The 21,699-nt window shown below is 38.7% G+C and overlaps 1 protein-coding gene across 2 annotated transcripts in view; it reads left to right on the forward strand.

Moving 5' to 3' along the window:
• Positions 1-1,160: 1,160 nt before the first annotated feature.
• Positions 1,161-21,699, forward strand: part of LOC147312948 (exostosin-1) — a 435,823-nt gene continuing 415,284 nt past the window's right edge. Inside the window, exons 1-4 of one of the 2 annotated variants that reach the window (XM_086264858.1) lie at positions 1,161-1,878; positions 2,522-3,124; positions 4,152-4,571; positions 4,659-4,903. In XM_086264858.1, coding sequence (XP_086120984.1) covers positions 2,828-3,124; positions 4,152-4,571; positions 4,659-4,903 — 962 coding nt within the window. In that variant the 5' untranslated portion in view covers positions 1,161-1,878; positions 2,522-2,827. Of the gene's footprint in view, positions 1,879-2,521; positions 3,125-4,151; positions 4,904-21,699 lie in introns of both variants that reach the window. The other variant, XM_086264857.1, reaches the window with a different exon arrangement.

Raw genomic sequence — 21,699 nt, forward strand, 5'->3', positions numbered from 1 at the left:
GCAGCGTGGATGCTCCTTTCAACACGGTCCATTTATGTTCCAAAACGGCAATAGTTTGAGCTGTTATTTTGAAAAACCTGTTTGACATGCCTCACTGTAAAAAGCTCACTTGCCTTCCAGTACTGTTTGGTCCCGAGAAGATCCAGTTATTTGGTTTTTATCATTACAAAGTTCTACATTTTTGCCAGATTTATATGAATAACACAGACCTGGAGCTGCTTTTAAAAATGTAGGCTGAAATAAATTGCCACAAGATGGCGCTGTTTGCTGCACCAACCATTTGTGGCGTTGCGGCTTCACAACATCTGTATAACCCTAATTTATGAGATAATGACATCTATTTAGATCCTTTGCAAATTAATTTTATTCCATCAGTTGCATCAATACAAATTTAAGCAGCTACATGAATTAAGCGCCAGACACATAGATTAGTGGACCAGATGGTCAAAGTTGAATAATTGGGCCCAATATTGGACTCACTGAGCGATTCCACGAGTTAATTAAAAGTTCTCATGTTTGCAAAACACCGAGACGTAACTAATCCCTGCGCGATTTTTATACGCCATCTTAACCTTAAGATGCACAGGTATAGCGTAAACTCGCACAGACTCCTCAAATTACTGCCTGCAATTTCAGCGTGTCGTCAAAATATAATAAATGAGCGCTAAACAGAACTCAGTGACGTTGGCTGAAACAGCTACAAGATGTAAAAGACATGCATCCCACATGGTTAAACTGTACTATTGCAACAAGTCGTGTTTTACAACTTTTTAAAGTCCAACATTTGCAGTTTTCTGAATGGAGTTTGATTTGTAAAATGAAAGCAGGAATGACCCAGAGGACCTGTGAGTGCACCTCTGGGACTTCCCCGTGATCTGTGATTTCAGTAATTTCTTGGGACGTCTTGTGTTTTTGTTGCACGCTCCATTAACCAGATACAAACACATTTACAAATGCAAACTGGGAGATCCTGAATTATGGCGGGCTCCTGCACCTTATCGGAGCAAACAGACTCCCCGTGCATACTCCGATCCCCCCCCCAAGTCTGCCAGCCTGCTACTGTCTGGCTTATCAGCGCTGCTGCTGCTGCTGGATGCTGTACGGTGCAGCAGCTCGGATCCAGTTGAGGATTTCAGGATGGAAACGTGAGGATGGAAATGCTACTGGAACCCCGTATTCTCGTTTTGATAGCCCAGAAGAACATCAGTGTTCTCTTGTGATGCTTATTTGATCCATTTGCTTTACTCCATAGAGAAACGCTCCCGCCGGTCGAAGACGCTCCTGAAAGGATTTTATTGATACGCATCTCTCCAGATCAGGTGCGCCGGCGTCTCCTTAACTTACCTGGGATGATGATGATTTCTGCTCATTTCTGACTGTGAGCGGCAGCGCACAGAGGGGGGGATGTGGATTTCAATTTCAAAGTTTGGGTCTTCTCTTGCTGTGGGTTTCTGAGAGAGGGGGGCATGGCTTATGCTGATTGGAGATGCACGCGCCTTGTTTAACCGACTTAATTCTGGATGGATGCTGTCGCTGTGATCGCGGCTCTTCTGGCAGATGAGTGTGCATTTGAATTCTCACTGTGGGAACCTATCGCGTTCACAGCTCGCTGTGTTGTGTTTTCCGCCGGGACTGTGGTCCTGTCTCGCGGAAAGTTTGTGACTGGGACGCGGCGGAACAGGAAGGCAGCGCACAGTGGATCTCTGTGAGCTCTGTGAATTTCCTTCCGCACGTGGTTTCAACATAGCGTGTCATTTGCTAATGGATTTACAGTTCGAGGGTTCATGAAGAATGTGTTTCCGAAGTGGATATTCCTCCACGAGCTGGAGGGGAGAGCAGCGGACACTTCCTGGAACCACAGGTGTTCTATACAAACAGGTGAGAGGATTCAATTAGGAATTACGCTTACTAAAGAGTTATGAAATATAATTTGTAAGGTGGAAATTCCTAAAGAGTTAATAATAGAGGTGGTTTTCCTGGCAAAAACAGCCCATGTGTTGAACGCGTAGCTCGCTGCAAACTCCCTTCAGAAATGCTGCATTTTAGTGGCGAACCTGTCATCAAGCGACACTCTTTCGCCCCTAACGAGACACCCTGCGCTGTGACGATGATGTCGAAACAGCCACCGTTATCAGGCAATTCAGTTTTTAAGCGAACACCGGGCTCTGCATACTATTTAAGAAAGTCAGAAGCGCTACTGAGCCGTCCATGTCACATTTAGCAAAAAACAAAAACTTTTTGAAAAAGTTAAATATCAAAACAAAATTAACGTGTACAAATCAGCTTGGGCTTTTATTATTTTAATGCCGTGTCTTTAGGCACATTTTTGTGTATTTATGACATGTATTGTGTTGAGTAAAGGTGCTCAGATATGGTTTAACATTTTTCACAGAGCTTCTACGCTGTTATTCTGATTTTTTTCCGTGCAATATTGTATCAATTATTTATTTAAAAAAATGTTTGTCTCAGAAACTCCGATATCTTATTTCATTGATAATTTTCTATTTATGTTTTCTTTTAGTGACGCCAAAACCCAAAATGCCGAGTTGTGGGTAGAGAGCCGACCTGCATCTACCTCCCTGCAACCCCTCTCCTCGTCATTTCCTCGTTCCCGTTTCCCTGCTTTCTTTTGGCATCCTTTTGTCAACGCTTTTACTCCCTTTTATTAATACTTGTTTTATTTTAATCTCTAAGTTGATCCGTTTTCAGCTCCATCACTATTCTCACACCTGCTGCCCACCTCGTTTTATTGTGAACCTCCACCCTATTCTCCTCTCTTCCCTCCCCAGACCCACCACCTCCTCCTTTTCCTCCCCCTACAGCACACATGCAGGCCAAGAAGAGGTACCTGCTTGTGTCTGTGGGGGCCGGTCTTCTCTTCCTCATATATCTGTGGGGTCTGCAAATTGGGGAGTTCCAACAGCAGCCATACCAGTATCATCAGTTTCCCCAGTACCCCCTGTATCATCAGTACCACCAACAAGAATACCAGTACTACCGCCAAAGTAAGGAAGTGTACTACCAGCCCCAGCCATTGCCCCAGAGAAATCCATCCAGACCACCCAGACACTGGCCGGAGTCGACCAAGCTGCTGGAGCCGTATTTGGAGGGAGGAGAGCAGGAGGTAGACTGGAATGATTTATAAGAAAAGAAACAATGAAAGCTCTTTAAGTAAAAACAAAAAGAAGTGAAAAAGTCCAATTTATAAGTGTTTAGTGATCAAAATGAAAGTCCAACAACAGGACAGAACAGTAAAACTGAGTTAAGGAGGATGGTTTCAAAGCTTTTGTGATTGTAAGCTGTAAGGGGGGGTCACAAGATCAGAATCACAATACTTTATTGATCTCTATGGGGAATTATGTAATGATGATGATGATAACACTATGATGTTGTTGTTTTTTTTTAGTATTTTCTCTACCAGTGAAAAAAGATTCTTTCATTCAAATCAAAATATCTGCAAACGAAACATCTCTGTTTGGCTGAGCTCTTACCAGGCATTCATGCTGAAAATAGCCTAGTGTTAAGCGTTGGCGGTGGTAGGTGTTATAGAAAGAAGTGAAGAGAGAGGAAACTTTTAGGAAGGCAAAAACACTTTAAAAAGAATTTTAAATTCAAGGAAGTTACAGCGATATTCAGAATTAAGGGGAAAATGCTGTGGATATTGCAAAGTGAGTACCAATTCATGGCATCAATGCAGCGTGTCACGTTGTGGCTTTTCTGCATATCCAACTACACTGCTTTACTTTGTTTCTTTTCACATACTGCTGTCTAAGCAGATATGCAAGTTCTTGTGCATAGACATTAGTTTGCTTTAAGGGATTACAAGCATAGATGGCTAAGCACCATTGCTTTGGGGAAATCAAGCACAAATTACCAGCTGAAGAATTCAGGATTGCAAGTAATGCAACAGGCCAGTCAGTAATGATGAGGGAGCAGTTTCCAGCCATGAATTTTCAAAAGCAGTTTTCAGCAGGAGACAACTTTTAAAAGCGTCACTATCTAGAAATCCCATTAGGTCAGAGATGCAGTTTTGAGTGCAAACTATTTATTCGTTTCTGGGGTTTTTTTGGAATTTGTTTTAATGGAGAGTTGACTGTACTGCACAAACATTGGTGTGATGTTAATAGATACATTTGTTTCTGTGGATACAGGAGGACACCCCTCAGCTCCATCATCAGCACACCTCCCCTCGTGAACGACGGGCGATCCGTGACAACATCTACAAGAACAAGCGCTGCCGCATGGAAACCTGCTTTGACTTTGCTCGCTGCCAGTCGGGATTCAAGGTTTACATCTACCCTCAACAGAGAGGCAGCGAGATCTCAGAGACCTACAAGAAGATCTTGACCTCCATTGAAGAGTCCCGGTTCCACACCACAGACCCTTTGAGGGCCTGTCTCTTTATTTTAGCTGTGGACACATTGGACAGGGACCAGCTCTCAGTGCAGTACGTCCAAAACATTAGATCGCATATCCAGAACCTACCCACGTGGAACGATGGCAGGAATCACCTCATATTCAACCTTTACTCTGGGACTTGGCCGGACTACACTGAGGATTTGGGCTTTGAGGTGGGACAGGCCATGCTGGCCAAGGCCAGTGCAGATGTTGTCAACTTCCGACCTAACTATGATATTTCCATCCCTCTATTCTCAAAGGATCATCCGCTAAAAGGAGGGGGCATAGGTTATCTGACACTTAACGATGCACCACCTTCCAGGAAGTACCAGCTGGTTTTCAAAGGGAAAAGGTACTTAACTGGTATAGGTTCGGAGACCAGGAATGCTTTGTATCACATCCACAATGGGGAAGATATTATTCTGCTGACGACATGTAAACATGGCAAAGACTGGGAGAAACATAAGGACTCACGCTGTGACAGAGATAATGAAGACTACTCAAAGTAAGATTGATTTGTGATGTTTCTTTCACCTTTTTGTAGTTTTAAGTGGCTTTGAAATCTTTAAAAGTCGATTTCTTGGTCTGAATGCTTTTCGTGCTCCGTGCATTAGCATTCCATGCAAAGAGGTTCTCACCTTTAAACTGTAATGTCCTTGCAGACTTGGATATTTTCATCTGTTAATGCAGTGCTTATTGTGTTTTGAAACAGATCAGCTAGCACACACTTTAGAAGAAGTAAGTTGTGATGCTATCTCATTATCAGCTGCTTCTTGCTGCTGGTTATTTCAAATGCAGCGAGTTTGTGGATCATTACAACTCCTCACAAGTGCTTGTTGTGTTGGAGTTTGCATGTTAGTACTGTCAATCTTTACAAATTTGGTTTACTGGCTGCAAACTCTCCTTCTTCACAATGTTGAGCATTGGGGGCTGCTGTGCCTGAAGCACTTCTTCTTTATTTGAATTAAACAGGTTGGATGCTTTCATGCACATACTTCACAATTGCCATGGGAGTTGAGCTTCAGTGTCGCTGTGCTCATGAGACAAAATGGTACAGAAAAGTGAGGGTATTTGTGCAGGTTTGTGTAATGTGCGTGTGTGAAGGAGAGAGAGAGGAGCAGGAGAGCAGAGAAGCATCGGCTGAAAGATGGAAAGTTTTTGTCAGCTCAGCAGTTGGTCGAGAGAAAAGCGATCTGAGCCGAGAAGTTCACCTTTTGAAAGTTTTAGCTTGAGCTGACAGCTGAAAGAAGAGACTCCATTGCACTTAGAGTGAAACAGACGCACCATTCTTGACTCGTCTCACTTTGTTAGTCCGAGTCATCTGTTGCATATTTTAGGTTTAGAAATTGTCGAGGTCCGAAGGAAAGCTCAGTGCTGTCAAACAGCAGCTTAAATTTTACAGTAAGAATCTGCATACAGAGGAGTCAGCAAATATTGCATCTGAGACATTGTTCAATCAAGAACAGTAGTTTGGACTTTTTCTTTTCTTAAATAAAATGTTCCAATGGTCCCTCACATACAGTTAAGGTTGTAATGGGTTTAATGTTGAAACTTGGTCTGAAAATCTGATTTCACTCATAGTGAATTCGGGGTTTCTTGCAGACTATAAACTTTATTCAGTGGCCTTCATTAGGACTACTTTGAATCCACTTCTGGGAAATCTGCTAATACTTCGCTTGTAAGATCATCAATACATTACTGATATGTTTTGGCCACTTAGTGAGAACAGAAACAAGTTTCACAGTCACAGCGAGAAGTCTAACAACTGAATTGTTTTTAGATGTGGTTTCACTGTGGCCTAACGGCTGATTTCGACTTCTGTTGTGAGTGTTCGCAGAGCCTACTCTGTAATCGATGTAAGTGGCTGACACGCTTGCCAGCATTCATGCATGGTGTTTTATGTGTTAATTAACTTGTGATTGTCTCTTGGTGCTTTTTATGCAGTCCCAGCTAAGATGGAAACGAATAAAATGCTGACATCAGTGAGTCCTTACATTGAAGCAATGATTGTTGTTTTCTCACTGATCTTCCAAAACGACACCAAAACATTATCGGGAAATGCACAGGAGCAATCAGAGGTATTGAACAGGCCAATCACAAGTTACATTTCCAGACAGGTTGTAACACGGGTTAATTTAGAGGGGTTTGCTGTTACAACGTATCAACGGCATACATTTAAGTATAAATTTGCTGGGACTCTCAAAATAATAAGTGTCTTTAGCAGCTACATGCTCTCCTATGTTCAGGAGCTACTTTCAAACATCTAATTGGAGTTTAATGCTACAAAGGTGACTACTGACTTTGCTGGAAAATGGACATCTTCTGTAGCAAACCTGTTAAGCTGTTTGCTGTTTAAAATCCAAACAACACGGTGAAAGATGCTAAAACACAAATGGAGAAAGAGGGCAATAATTTGATGCGTCTTTGTCACCACCAATGATCCTATATATATTATATTGGGCAAAATTATAAGGCCACACCTCTTAATCTCTGAACTCAGGTGTTCTTAATCCCGTTGCTACAGATATAAAAAAATCAAGCATCTCTCCATGCAGTCTGCTTTCACAAACATTTGTGAAAGAGTGAGTCGAAAGAGCTCACTGAATACAAGCAAGGTACTGCAATAGAATAAGCTGCAGATTAACTGCCATTAACATATATAACATATAATAAAAAAGCTGGGACCTTCATGTCATGAGTTTCTATTGCTGAGCAGCTCCTGCAGATGTAATGTTTAGGTGGCTCAGTCCTTTTCTCCATGGAGTGTGTGTGTGGTCCTCTGATCCAGCATAAAAATCCTCTAAAACATTCACTGTTGACATCGCTTGGTATATTTTTATTTACTGGAAACATTTCACTATCTGAAGTTGGAGGTTGTATATGAAAAGTCAATAGATGAACCCCTCGGTTTCTCTTTCATTTCAAATCGAATGTGCTGCAGTACAAAGCCAGCACAGCAAAAGAAAAATCTGTCAGTGTCCCACTGCTAATGGACTGCGGTGTGTTTCTGAAGGTGCAATGACTGTAATCAGTGGTACAGGATCGCATTTCTTGTTGCTTCACAGGCCGGTACCAATACTTTATCAGCAGCTGACGGCATGCTGAGAGCACATGTCTCTAGAATGCAGACAAAATATAAAACTATCTCAGAAAATAAGAATAACAAATTGGAAATGGTATACGTGACCACTGTGTTCGCTGAAAGCCCCGTTTGTCTTTAATAGTCACTTCATTTATTATGTATTGGAACATTTTCCTGTAGGTGTGTTGTGTGGTAGGAGGATTGTTGCTTCAGACGAATCTAGACAATACAATACAAGAGTACATTAAGACTTTTATTTAACTTGAACTTGTTCATGAAAATGTGTTGATTTAATGAAGCTGGCTGGTAAAACTAGTGGCTTTATGAGCAGCTTTTAGGGAAGAAAAAAACCCAACATAATGTATGTTAAAGGTACTCGAAAAGAAATCCACCATGTACTCAATGCTGAATAAAGCACAAAAGGCAATAATCCATATGCTCCTGAACACAAAGTGCTTATAAGCCTGCCTCACTAATTAAATAGTACATTAATCATTTTCTCAGTCTCGGTGTGATATCAGGCTGTTATTAAATACCAAATGTTCTGCTCTAAGGTGCTCTTTTGTTCTTCTTTCTCGTAATTTGACTTAACAAGACATTTTAAGGAACTTTAAAGCTTGGTGTCTGTCTTACTAATAATAAAAGTGATTAAGTGTGAAGGGGAACTTACTTTGTCAGATGAGACACATGAGATGGTATGTAGAGCTCTGCTTCATGTGTGCTTTGCTGTTTAAGAAATTGATGGTTGATGGTAAATTCTAGCACGCTGTGGGAAAACTACAAGTATGCAGCTTGTACAGTCTGTTTAGCCACTGTTGTTTTTTGTTTTTTTTCTGTGCAGAAATTATTTAAGACTATCCAGACTGAGCACTTGGACTAATAATTGACAACAACGCATTTAGAGACTTTTGTCTCATTAGTGAAAAACATATGGAGCACAGACTTAAATACAACAAACAAAGGGTTTGAATAAAGGTGTGTTACGTAACCTAAATTGGCTTAATCCAGCAAATATTACAGAACTGATAATTATTTTGATCATGCAAAAATTCTAAATACTTCCATTTTTATTTAAAGCTGGAGAAACTCAAACTTTAGTAAAGAAATGTGTCCATACTTTTTGTAGACTGAGATCTGAATGCAAGGTTGTGAACTAGGGCTGTTCGATATAACAATATATATCGGATGATGATATAAAAACATCTATCGTTTCATGTTACGCTATCGTTTGTTTCGTGGTGTCGCAAAATAAACTGTTTACAGCAATATTTTCTCATTATTTTGATGGTCACTGTAGTGGCTATATTAATTTCTTAAAGTTCTCTCTTTCTCTTATATTTAATATAATCACACTACAGACAGACAAGCGCTTGTTTTTATGCGTTGTCGTTAGCAACAGCGACGGTAAAACCACCGCGTGTCCACTCGTTTATTTTCCACATAAACCTTTCACAATAAAGCTCAAGATCCTGTTGAGACTTTTCAAAATAAACAGAATCACGTGAAAAATGCAAAGTATTTACGGATGAGAAGCAAAAAAGAGCCGTCAGGTGCTAAAAAATAAACCTTAGACTCAAACATTAGAACAGGTTTTTTTTTTGTGTAATAAATACTCACAAAGAAAACGGCGGCCGTTACGACTTACGTCTAAAAATGTATAGTTTCATGTATCGGTTAAAACACTGGACTCCAGGTACACGACGCGCAGCTGGAAACACTTCACGCAAGTCGAGCTGCCCGAGATTCACAGAATTTACAGAAAATGTTACATTTTTGTGATTTATATCGTTATCGGACGATAGATGTCTTGATATCGGGATATGAGATTTTGGTCATATCGCACAGCCCTAATGTGAACATTAGATTTTGTGTTAATAACACCATTTCTCTTGTATAAATGACCATATTCACACGGTTCTCTTTTTAAATGGATCCAGTTAGCCAAAATATTCAAAAATGCAAGGTGTGATCAAAGAGTTTAGGACTACACCCATAAGAATAAATATGTCTGACTAAAATTTGGCAAATCCACCCTTCAATGTGGTCGTCTTTTGGACTTCTGGACCGGTGGTAACTACTGGTTCCTTGGTAAAAATGTGAATTGCCTGACTCGTTGGTGAGGGCTTGCTGTCCTGTACTGTCTCATTAATACAAACTGCAGGACTACTTACGAATCACTTGTGAAACTCCAAAAAAGTAAAGGAAAAAAAAAAAGAGCTCTTAGTTTGTAATTTGCATCACACTTTTTAAATTTTCATAGTTAACTAGCAGATTTTTACAGAAGCTGGGACCTTCTATTGCAATCGATATGCAGGTTTAGAATTTGGTTTTATTTCCAAATTCTTCTCAAAGTACCCGCCAACATTTGTCCCTTGGAACCATAGGTTTCCATGGGGTTTGCAGCAGGTCTCTGTGCCTGTGCGAGTCAGACCTAAGGTGTGCAAAGTTTGCATTAAGAATATTTTGTCCAAAAAGTAAATCACCAGTGCCACTTCAATGTTTTTGCTCAGTTTTATTTTTGAGAGGATGTCGAACTCTGCATTTAGCGACAGTCTGACCCAGAGGACTAAATTGATAAGGCAGGTCAGTTTGACACAGATGTTTATGTTTGTGGTTGTTTGCGGTCTTGAGCAATGAGTCAACAGCAGCAGTGCTGAAACTAGTCCAGGGATGCACAAAAACATGAAGTCAGAGGGTAAATGGGCCAAATTTAATCACTTTTCATTGTTACAGGTGCCATTCCAGATCATGTTAACTAAAAACATGGCTCCGATTTCTGGCTCACTGAAGAAAACAAAATGGGAACGAAATAATTAACTGTAGGCTAGTTGGTTTTGTTGATATTAAGATATTTGTTTAATGAATTTTTGAGCTTGTTTTTATTTTCTGGGTGTCTGTGGCAAAATCTGTCATGTGGTAAGTTTGATGATTCTTATTCCAAAAGGATAAAAGTTTGCTGTTTAAAGCTTCATGCTGTTAAACAAGTCAGATGAATCCAGCTTAAGAATCTTTTGATTCTCGAGGTTGTGACTGAGAGCGCCTTCCTGCCTGTTTGCTGCTGCTTCCTCTGGTGTCTTACACACAGCACATCGATACAGACATCACCCAGTGCAGTCAGGGGGGATCCTACACTGCGAGACTCCCTGATGGGAACAGAAACCAATGAGGATCTTGAAGCCTTGGGGCGGTCGATAATTGCCCTCCAATTGAATTAAGCTGTGAATGAAGGGGATAGATAGATAGAAATCTCACCTCCCTCTGAGAGGCACCAAATTGAACTCACGCTGTTTTACTGTACATAGATAACAGCCAGCTGAACCAATTAGAGCTTTGCTATACAGAAGAGTCTCCCCAAAGACAATTTGATATCATAGGCTCAGGCTTAATTTACAGAAAAGCAGATTAAATGTTTAATCCAGATCACTGTCACATCTTTGATGATAGCTTACAGGATCAAAACAGGAAAGGAAAGAAAGAGTAGTGTGGAGGCTAGCCAGATGTGATGCGAGGTGTCCTGTTCAAGCCATAAATATGTTGTTTCATTTTTTTTCTTCCTGCTCATAACCTCCTCTCTTGTTTTGTCTCGATTGGCGGTGGTAAAAGTTGAAATTGGCAGTTTGGGAAACCTTGAAATCCAGCGTAGTGCTGAAAAAAGAAAGAATGACTCACCTTAAAAGTAACTCCAAAATTGATTGTATTGTGAGCTCCAGTGGGCTTGTTTTCATTGAGGACAGACTAAGTTATCACATGACCTGTTCAAATGCTGGTTTACTGCTCTTGCACATTTAACTGTTAAATCTACCGTGCTAGCATGGGTGTTTTTTTTGTTTTTGTTTTTTTTCCCTATGTCTACCTATAGCATGAAAGTGGAACTTGCTAAGAGACACTTGGGAATATTTTATCTTTAATTCAAATTGATAAGTGATACTTTAACCTTTCAGTGAACAAGGACAGCATAGGCTCTCTCCATCAGGCTACATTAGTCCATTATTCCAAATTTTATCACAACACTGCAAACTATGCAACGTGCACATGTTTTAACTGTCTAGTAATCTCACACAAGCTTAAAAAAAATCATAAATGGTTAACTTACTGTCAAAAATATCACGTACAGATTCAGTTTGTTGAATTTCTTCAAGTCTGAGTTTCAGTTTATGAACAGAATTATCACATTTCCTCTGCTTCTGTCTACTCCATCATTTTTATCTTTGAATGAAGAAATCTGACATTGTGACAACATATTTTTAAACTCTTAAATACACCTAGCTAAATCAGTGGCCAAGCTGCACATTAAACAGGTTGTGTGTGTGTGTAAGTGTGTGTGTTTGGTGAGAATTGGCCTACTGCAACCACAAATTTATCATCTGTGCAGATTAACACAGTGAAGAATGGATGAGAATTGGAAAATGTTGAGTTCGGGGGAGGGACTGTGGGCTGGCATTTCTGTATGATTTGTTGAATATGAGGATTGCACCGGCCGAGAGGAATGCCAGGCTGGAGCACACAAAAAAATACACAGTATATGCTGAAGTGTTAAACTGCCAGTTACGTTTTATTTTCTCATTAATTAAAAGTGCTGAAACTGTGGGATCCCATGTTTCTCTAAAGGAATTACTTATTTTTACAAGAAAATATAAAAAATGAGGCCAACAAAACTTTTTTTCTTCTAAATTAAGTTAATTGTTTTTCCCCCTACCTGAATAGTTTTTTCTTTATCATTTACTTCTGCAATTTTAAATATTTGCATAACTTGCCAGCAATTGTGTTTTTGTATAACTAACCAGGATCTGTTTTAAATCACAGTATGTGCTGTCAATGCATTTTAGACTGACAACACACTGACAAGGATAAGCTCCGTTTTTCTTTCTGGCCCCATCTCAGCTTTCTGTGGCAGTTCAGTTATCGATGGCCTTTAAATGCCAACGGATGCATTTTTATACACACACACACACACACAAAAAATATTCCATCTTTGCTGTAAATGAAGCGATTATTTATAGGAGAGTGTATTTACAGTGCTTAACAAATTTATTAGACTCATAAACCACTCAGGTCAAGGTTTATGCCACAGCTGCCCTAAATGATTAATGTTTCCATAATGTTTAATCCACCAATAAGTTCTTTTATCAAAATTGTGTTTTTATTGCTAAAATAAAAATCTGATTGTTGTTATGCACAAATTTACAGATTTACAGTTTTTATTAAAAAAATTCTTTTTTTTAAAATTAAGATGCCAATTTAGAATTATTTGCTAGTCCTAAACAGAAAAATGTTATTTGCCTGAATATTATGCTTAATTATTTGACATCTCATAGACGTCCAGACTGTTGTCTTAAATTTGTGTATAAAAATTGATGCTAATTAGGTTTTTTCTGTTAAATACCAATATAAATTCTAGTTATAAATAACTTTTTGACAGATCTTTAAAATATTTCTTCTTGTTTTAATGACAGGTGTTCTAATAAATTTGGTCAGAACAGTATAATTAGAATTTGAATTGGATATAAAGACAGTAAATTTACCAGCATGTTGTAAGCTGTCAGTATCCTTCATTTTCAGCTAATAGCAAAGATTGATCAAGTCATAATAAGTGAGGCAACAACAGAAAAGGTGTGAAGCTAGTTAAGACCCGTTTCATGGTGCTAAACTGGCAATAACATGAAACAGCAGCTGGCACGCAACTCTGAGCTAAATGTGCCATAAATGAATTGGATATACAAGTTTTCCACTTTTTGCACAATGTAATTGGTTTAGCTAGTAGCCTGCACGCTTGTGAATTCAGGTTTTTGTCACCATGCTTGGTCTCTCTTTGGAATTGAACTGTAATTACCCTCCTGAAGGTTTCACCGAATGCATCATTTTACAGCTTCAGTAAATCTTTCAGTAAAGATTTCATAGGCCAACTCAGGTCTTCACCTTTTTTGGAGGTATCCTCTGCTTGCTTTATAGCTGTACACCTACACTTGTAGTGAGGGTAGAAAACACATAAAAACATTGTTGAATTGAACTTAACAGACTAAATATTTTATTTACACTATCTAGAATAAAATGTGTAATGCCATGTTAAGACTGAAGGATTTCTTTATGGTTGCACCAGATTATGAGTGAATGTAGAGTCATGTGTTATTAAAGAAATTTAGCCAACAGACTTGAGAGACCTGTTGGTCCAATCATAATTTGACATTTTTCATGACCTGTGTTGTTGTACAAACAGATGTACTGACCAAAGTGCTGTGAGCGACTCTGTCTTGTATTCACAAAAACATGGAAAATTTAAAAAAAACCTGACAACTGATTAATTTGTTGGTCTCACAAAGAAAAGAGTGTGTTGTCTATCCATTAGCCTCTCTTTTCCTTTTCTAAGCTCATAGTGCTTATACCACACATTTCCATATTTGTCCGAGCAGGCCACTCTGACAGGCTATTGTCTAGATGTCACAAAGTGTCCAAAGTGCAGCATCACTTTTAGTTCTGACCCCCTTAAGTTGTTTGAATCAAGCTTTTATTGTGCTGATAATGTGTAGCCTGAATGGAGGAGAAATGTAAGAGCTTTGGGATGAACTCTCACAAAACATTCAGCAAAGCAAAGTTAAACCACCAACCAGGCATGCGCCGATGTGAATTGATTGGCCAAGTTTGGTGTAACACCCTTGTATTTTTAATACATCACATAATTTTTTCCACGTTTTCAGTCCAGTCCATGTACCTAATCATTTTAAGAGGAAAGGTGTTTGTTAATCTACTTTACACAGATCTATAAATCATTCAAGCATAAAGAAGGCACTTAACTCGAGGGATAAACCAGTTTTGTTTCTACACATATGAGAAAATTTAGCAATTTTATTTAATTTAATTGAACACTTTTAAATGGTGTCTTTACGCACTGTGGTACTGGCAGCCTGTTGCAAAAACACCGTTTGTTCTAATTTTTTTAAGACAGTTTGACAGGCATGAAATAGTATTTTTGTACCAACGAGGTGATTCTCAAACAGCTATTAGACAAAAACCTGGCTTGTCTTCTTATGGTGTGCAGTGTTCTGAAAATATTTCAGGAAACTGGCAGGACGACAAAAAAAAGAAGTGTCAGGTATATCTACGTGGTAAGCCAAATTACACAATAACTGGACTGAAAATCAGTGGGAGCAGGTCTTATGAAGCGATGAATCCAAATTTAAACCAAGGGGGTCAGGAGTTTTTACCTTTACCTTACAATATGTAGTATCTTGAGGCAACTGCCATTGTGATTTGGCACTATATAAATTGAGTTGATTTGAATTGAATCTGTAAGACATAGTGGAACCTCTGTCACAGTTTGGGGCTTTCAGCTTGGGGATCTTGTCAAAACTGATGAATTTATGAACGAAGAAAAGCCATCAGATTTTTTCCACAATGCAATGCCATTTGGAAAGTCTGACTGGCAATAGCTTTATTTTTCAGGACTTCAATAATGTTTGAAGCAGAGAAGGATCATCTCGACAGAGAACAGAAGAAAAGGGGGCAAAAGAAGAGGAAGAGCTTTAAATGTCCTTCAAGAAGCCTGAAGGACAAGTCCTGAAAAGTACTTAAAGAATTCCCAATAAACCTTGCCTAAGAGAGCTATGTTGAAGAACAAAGGCGGTCATAGAAATTGCTGACTTTAAAACTTAAATGTACAAACTCTGCATTTATTAAGGTCAAAAACAAACTTGTATACAACTATGCATTTATTTCCGTTCATGTTTGCATGTTTATTTCAGTAAATTGCTGTAAGTTCTTCCTAATTTGCTGGGAAAATATTGAGAAACGAGACTTTTTCACAGTACTGTAGAGTAGGTAGTAGTCAAGGTCTGAAGAGATCACATGTCATGAAAATGTCCCTTTTCTGCAGAATTTGCATGTACTAAAGAAGTGAAATGACATATCCTGACAAGCTGATAAAGACACACAAGCAGCATCTCTAAAAGCTCGTAATGGACAAATATTTGACCCCAAGCATTCGCATGATACTCTGTCATCATTCACCAAATGTGCTTTCATCACTAATTATTTCTTCAAAAGAAAGTAAAGATTCTAAATGAATTAATTATAATGGGCTCTCACTGTTCAGTGTTTTTAATTTGATGCGTCCAAGTATGCATAAATATATTCAGATGGAAACACAGCTGCTGTCACATCTGTGAATCTCTGGCAGCTGCAGTATCCAATATGTATGATGGGAGAAAAGTGTCTGACTGTATTAATTGAAATGTCAGCGGTGGTCATGTGGGTGGCCTGCTGTCACTGCGTTTCTTTTAGTTATTTCTTGCTGGGCTTGTTGTGAGTTGTTCTGTTAAAACACATCAAAAGCTAAAGCCCTCTTCCCTTGTTGCTGCTTATCTTCCTTACTCCTCACCATCCTGTCTCTTCACCTCTCATTCTTCTCATCTTCTCCTCCATTTTCCATTCCTCTCCTGTTCTCTCCTTTATTCCCCTTATCTGTACTCTTCCTCACTCCTCTGCCTCTTGCTCTTTTCCTCACATCTTCCTGCTTCGACTGCTGAGCTAAAGTAACCCATGGAAAAGGGTTTACTGCTGTCTTAGTGCATCTTTGATGCAAGTCATGATGAAGAGCTCCGTGAAGAATAACAACAAACTCTGTCAGTTTCAGTGAAGGAGAGAGACAAGTTAAGGACTTCTAAGACACTTCATGTGTGACCACATTAGAAACCTAATTAAAGCAACAAAAAGGTGGCTAAACCGGCCCGTTTGTAACGATGCACTTGCAAACATTCAGAAAATAAACTCTTTCAATAACAGTCGCTGCAGTAAAGTACATGAAAATGAACCAAATAAACAGTTTAAGTAATTAATGAAATCTTTAATATCTATCAAAATGAGGTTCAGTTACCCAACAAGAATGACAGAAAAGATTAAAACTGTTAGAATAAAGTCAAAGAAACCTGGTGATCCCGAGCAACACAATCTGAGCCCTGTCTCTTGAAAATCGCATCCCCGTTCAACTAAATTGCATTTTGATTTGCAGTTAAATTGCTTGTAATCAACATCCGTGCAACGAGCCATGGGACTGAAAGAGTTTCTAATGTGGTTGGTGTCTTTAAACGGTCTATTTTAACTCAAACCACAATTGTTTTCTCTCTTAAATGTGTCCAAAGAGTCAAAATAAAACCTTCAAGTCACACTAAATATAAACTGAAAAGGTCCCTAATCTTTTTGATAATGCCTCTGTCAGCCAGCCTGTCTGATGGATTGTGTGAATTTTGATATGTTCAATATATAAATTCGGACTTTTTGAAACTTTTTGGCAACAGGCGTGTGAAAGAATATAGTGAAATAAATGATTTCATCTTGTGTATTCAGAGTCTGATGGATAACTGACAGTTTCCTTTTTTGGTGACACCTTATGTAGTTTATTTATTATTTCTAAACAGGTGTTTTTTCTTTCTGTACGTTTCTTCTCTTCCGATAGGGGAAAGAAATTGGCTGCAAATGTGCTGCGTAAATAATGACCTCCTTTGGCCACAGCTGGCCGATGAATACAGTAATAAGAAATCAATATAAAATCTTATTAGAACTTCTGAAAAACAATCATAACAAACCGTAAATACAGATGAAAAATAATTCATTTTGACAAACAATATCCTCTTCTTATTTCCTCCTAACTCAGACTAATAAAAGTTGTGGAGACACGATTCTTTACTGGCTCTTTGAGAGTTTCTAGGGGCCATTAAATGGCTGCAGATTTCTCAGCCAGCAGACAAGAACAGCTGAACTTGTCAATGCATTGAAGGCTTCTGCCAAGGCTGGTTGGAGGGTAAAAGGAAACTCTATTGATCAGCTTTGACTTCACTACTGCAGCCAATCAGAAGATGAATAGAGGTTAATAGTTCTTGCTGTGTGAAATCCAAATATAGATTGGCATTTAGTGCAACGGGGCCTTGGCATTTATTTTACTTGACCCACTGTCAGTCTTATTGGGAAGAACAAGTTAAAGTATCAGAGGCCAAATGGTCACTGTGAGGAACACAAGCCAGCAAACTGTGTGAGTTTAAACATTTGTCTGATTGATTGACTTAAGTTTTTGTCTGAGCTCTTGACTGAATTTGCAAGTTTAAAGTAAACTGCAATCAGCATTAAATTTGCACCTGACCTTTCCTGGCAGACTTTGTCATGCTGAATGGCTGTTAGCTGTTTTTTTTCAATGTCTCGTCTTGGATAAAAAAAATCTAAAGTGAATGACTTGAGAATTAATGTCTCCACCTCCTGGAATTCCTTCCAAAGTAAAAAAGACATTATTGTGTAAAGTGTAAGAAAGTTGAGAGAAGACGAATCGGTGCCTCCCATCGATTCTCAAACTTGTGACTGCACTTCCTAACCTACTGACAAACATGCTACATGCAAATAATTATATAACGTGTGTGTGTGTGTGTGTGTGTGTGTGTGTGTGTGTGTGTGTGTGTGTGTGTGTGTGTGTGTGTGTGTGTGTGTGTGTGTGTGTGTGTGTTTTTCTGGTTAATATTCTTTCTAGGAAACTACCATGAAAATAAGAGGCTGTTCATTTCTTTGGAAGTGAGTAAACTTACAAATTTACTAGTGTTCACTGTAAGAAAGAACATAAAATAACTCACATGTGCTTTGTTGCTTCACCTATTTGCATTTCCCATTGTTTACTGGACCAAACGAGTTAGGTGTGAAATCGTGAAGAACTAAGTGCCTTAATACTGTCTAATATAATATAGTTTAAAATGAATAAAATGGTAAAATATAATAACTGTATATTTTGATCATTTAAAACGGGAAACATACAATAAATTAAAATAACAAAATGTTATGCTACTAAACTTTTTATTATAAATTCTTAAAATTGATTTTATTTATTTATCTATTGTTTTCAAACACAACAACTGTGGAAAATAACATACTTTTCCCTTTGTGCCTGGAAAACACTTGACAGCATGCACTCCATTAACGTAAATGAAATCACATTCTCCAACCAACTGTAGCAACAACTGTGCTTTTGCCTTAATGTACTATGACTCACAATGTGAATCAACTTGCTACAACTTTTATGGTATAAACATTGCAGCTGCTCATGAGCAAGGCAGTTTTGTTCTTCTTTAGGATGTAGTTGGGTAAAGAAATTTCTACCTTAAACTCTTAAGGAGACCGGTTTGATGGCTGCACTCGGAATTGTCAGGGCGTCTCCTAAGTTTCCTTAAAAGTAAACTTGGAAAACGGTAAACCTTCTGAATGCGGGTTTTCTGTAAATATGCTTGAACTTTACACTTTATACCAGAATAAAACTCAATTTATGTCTCGCTTTTCTCGAACAAACGGTGAGTGCCCACTCTTCGTCACGTCAGTTTGACAGTAACAATACATGCTGAAAAAATGTCTTTGTCTGGGTATATGTGATGCTATGCTGTCTGTCTGCAGAAAGGATGTCATTTTCTGCAGCAGCATGAAATGTTGCCAGCCCTCTCACTCGACTGCACATCCTTATGTACCCAGAAAATGAGCCAGGAACACAATTCGACTCAATCACAGTATTTTTTTTTTCTCTCTTCTCTTTTGCCATCTCCATTCGACCTTTCTTCCTAACTCTGATTTCTTTGCCAAAGTTTGCTGTCTTTATTTCGTCGTCTTTTTCTCTCTGTGAATTAGTGTGGTGAGCAGTGACAATCAGTTGAGTTGAAGTAAAGGTGTGTGGGAGCTTAACAGGATGTTTGCCATCCATCCTCACCGAGAAAGACCAGGAGGACGGAATTAGAGAGGTGGTAAAATAGTGGAAACACTGCCTGGCAGGATGGATTGCAGTGTGAATCCATCACGTTTCAAACACACACACGTGCACAGCAACAGGAAAGAGAGGAAACTTTATCAGAGAGGAAACAAGAAAGTGTTGCTCTTGTATGATTTTTCATTTGCTGCATGTCACCCTGTGTATTTGTTTTTTCTGAGCGGAAACAAATGGTCCAAAAAGCCGAACAGTTTTCTCTACTGCTTGGTTTCACAAACATTTGCAGCCACAGATCCCTGAACACACACATATTACAGCAGAAGTGTCCATCTTTTTCTCTTTTCTACTTCCCGAAATCCATATACTGTGGGACAATTTTAGCTGTTGTTGATTTAGTATCAAGTATTTTTTGTATTATGACTCCCTAAAGCATTTTCTGCTGTATTGTTGATTCTCCAGCTCAGTGAAAACTGCTCCGATTTCTTACATGAGGGGAAGATTGGACTGAATACTTTGCAACTGGATACTCTGCAGGCAAACTGGATGAAAATCTCTTTATTAACAATTCATATCAGCAGCCTTTATGATTTATTACAAAGTGAGACGTGGATACTAAACAGGAATATGAGTTGTCTTGCATGGAACATGGGCACATGCACATCCTTGCTTTTGCTCCAGAGTATCTTTTGGAGTTTGATTTTGCTGTTACTACACATCGAATAGATGCACCTTGATTATTTCTGCAATAATCAGCTAATCATCCTACATATTAAGGCCTGGAGTTTTAGTTAAGTTTGTATCAGATATCAGCATGTTTGGTAGCAGCAGACATGGTTGAACTCTGGAAAAATTTGTCCCAGCACATAGAATCTGGATTTTTGTTGTCTCTCAGTTGTACATGTCTAGAATTTGTTGCTATCAGCATGCCCTTTATACTGGTTTGTAGTGCAGACTGCTGGTGGTGGTGTAATGGTTTCTTGGCACACTTTGGGCCCTCAGTACCAATCAGTTCTGAATGTTGTTGCTGACCATATGCCTCCCTTTATGCCCCAATCTTCTAATGGCTACCACCAACAGGATAAGGACCCATGCCACAGCAAAGGCTGTCTTGATTCAGTGTCAGGGGGTTTGCTTATTTGTTTGAGATATGAAAAAAGAGATGTAAAAAGAAAAATTGATTATTTGTAAAAACAAGCACGAGTGCCTTCCAGCTCATACACTACACTCTGCCAGTTCTCATAAGCAGACACAACAGTACATCCTACTATAGGCGTAACCAGCAAAAACTTTGCAATTAATTTGTTTTAAGCATTTGCATTTATTACAATTTTCTGCAGGCAAGACAACATAGAGGAAAAATATTTTTCCCAGAGCAAAAGCTGGAGTGTCCTTGAATAAAAAGCTTTTGATCTCTGACAGCACCATGGTGAATTCAAGGATCGATTAATAACCATTATTTTGACTTCTCACAAATTTACTTCCACAGCTTTTGTTTTCAGTGTCAATTTTTATTTTATGAACTAGTATGAGGTAGCAGGAAAAAATGATCGAAAATACATGGAAGGGGTCAAACAAAAACGACTACTGCTTTGTGGAACATCTTTAAGCAGATGCCCCTCATTCTCCTTCAGTCTCTCTATTTTCTTCTTTAATAAGAGCTCTTAAAAATCCAATACATGAAAAAAAAATATTCTATTGCCAGACAATAAAGAAGATCTTTTAGATTTAAATGAATAATAACCTAACCATAACAGTAATGTACTGTATTTTTGGCAAAACAATGTACCTGCACAGTTTCATATTTTCATCTGTTACGTTCTTACACATGTTACGTATTTTTAATTGTTTTTAAAGATTACAGAAAGGATGCTGGTTCAGTGCCACACAGCGAGAAGGCCTTGGATCAGATTGTTGCCGGCCTTTGTGTGTTGAGTTTGCGTTTCCTCCCTGGGCTATTGTGGATTCTTTGTGAACAGGTTTTCTCCTTCAGTCCAAAGACAGTATGTTTGATTTACATTAGATTGGATTCTAAATTGGTTGTAAGCTAGAATATGAGAGTGAGTGGTTATCTGCCTGGGTGTGAGGTGGGATAGGCTTCAGCCCTCCCATGACCCTGAACTGGATAGATGTTAAGGAAACGGATGAATATATGGGAAATGACAGAAAAGATTCAATAATAAAGAAATACAAAGTTATCAGTGTTTCTTTTAGTAATGTATTTATTGTACGTGTAGAGCTTTTACAGCACTGATTCTGGGAAATAATGAAAACCCATGAAAGATTCAGTTTCACAAAACAAACTTGTCCAGCTCATATAAGCTCCTATACACACACACATGCACACACACACACCCCTAGACCAAGGCAATGTGGGATTTGGTTAATAATAAATAAAAAAGTACAGCCTTTAAACAATATGTTCCTAAGTATCACACTGGGAATTTATTCCTGAAAAGGCACATGCAACTGTTTCTTATTACCGCTGACAAACACACACATACAT

Source organism: Aulonocara sp. 'chitande type north' Nkhata Bay, linkage group LG15 (assembly GCF_057382095.1).
Source record: "Aulonocara sp. 'chitande type north' Nkhata Bay isolate Kocher_YH1m ecotype deep benthic linkage group LG15, A_spYH_male_GT1.1, whole genome shotgun sequence".
Taxonomy (NCBI): domain Eukaryota; kingdom Metazoa; phylum Chordata; class Actinopteri; order Cichliformes; family Cichlidae; genus Aulonocara; species Aulonocara sp. 'chitande type north' Nkhata Bay.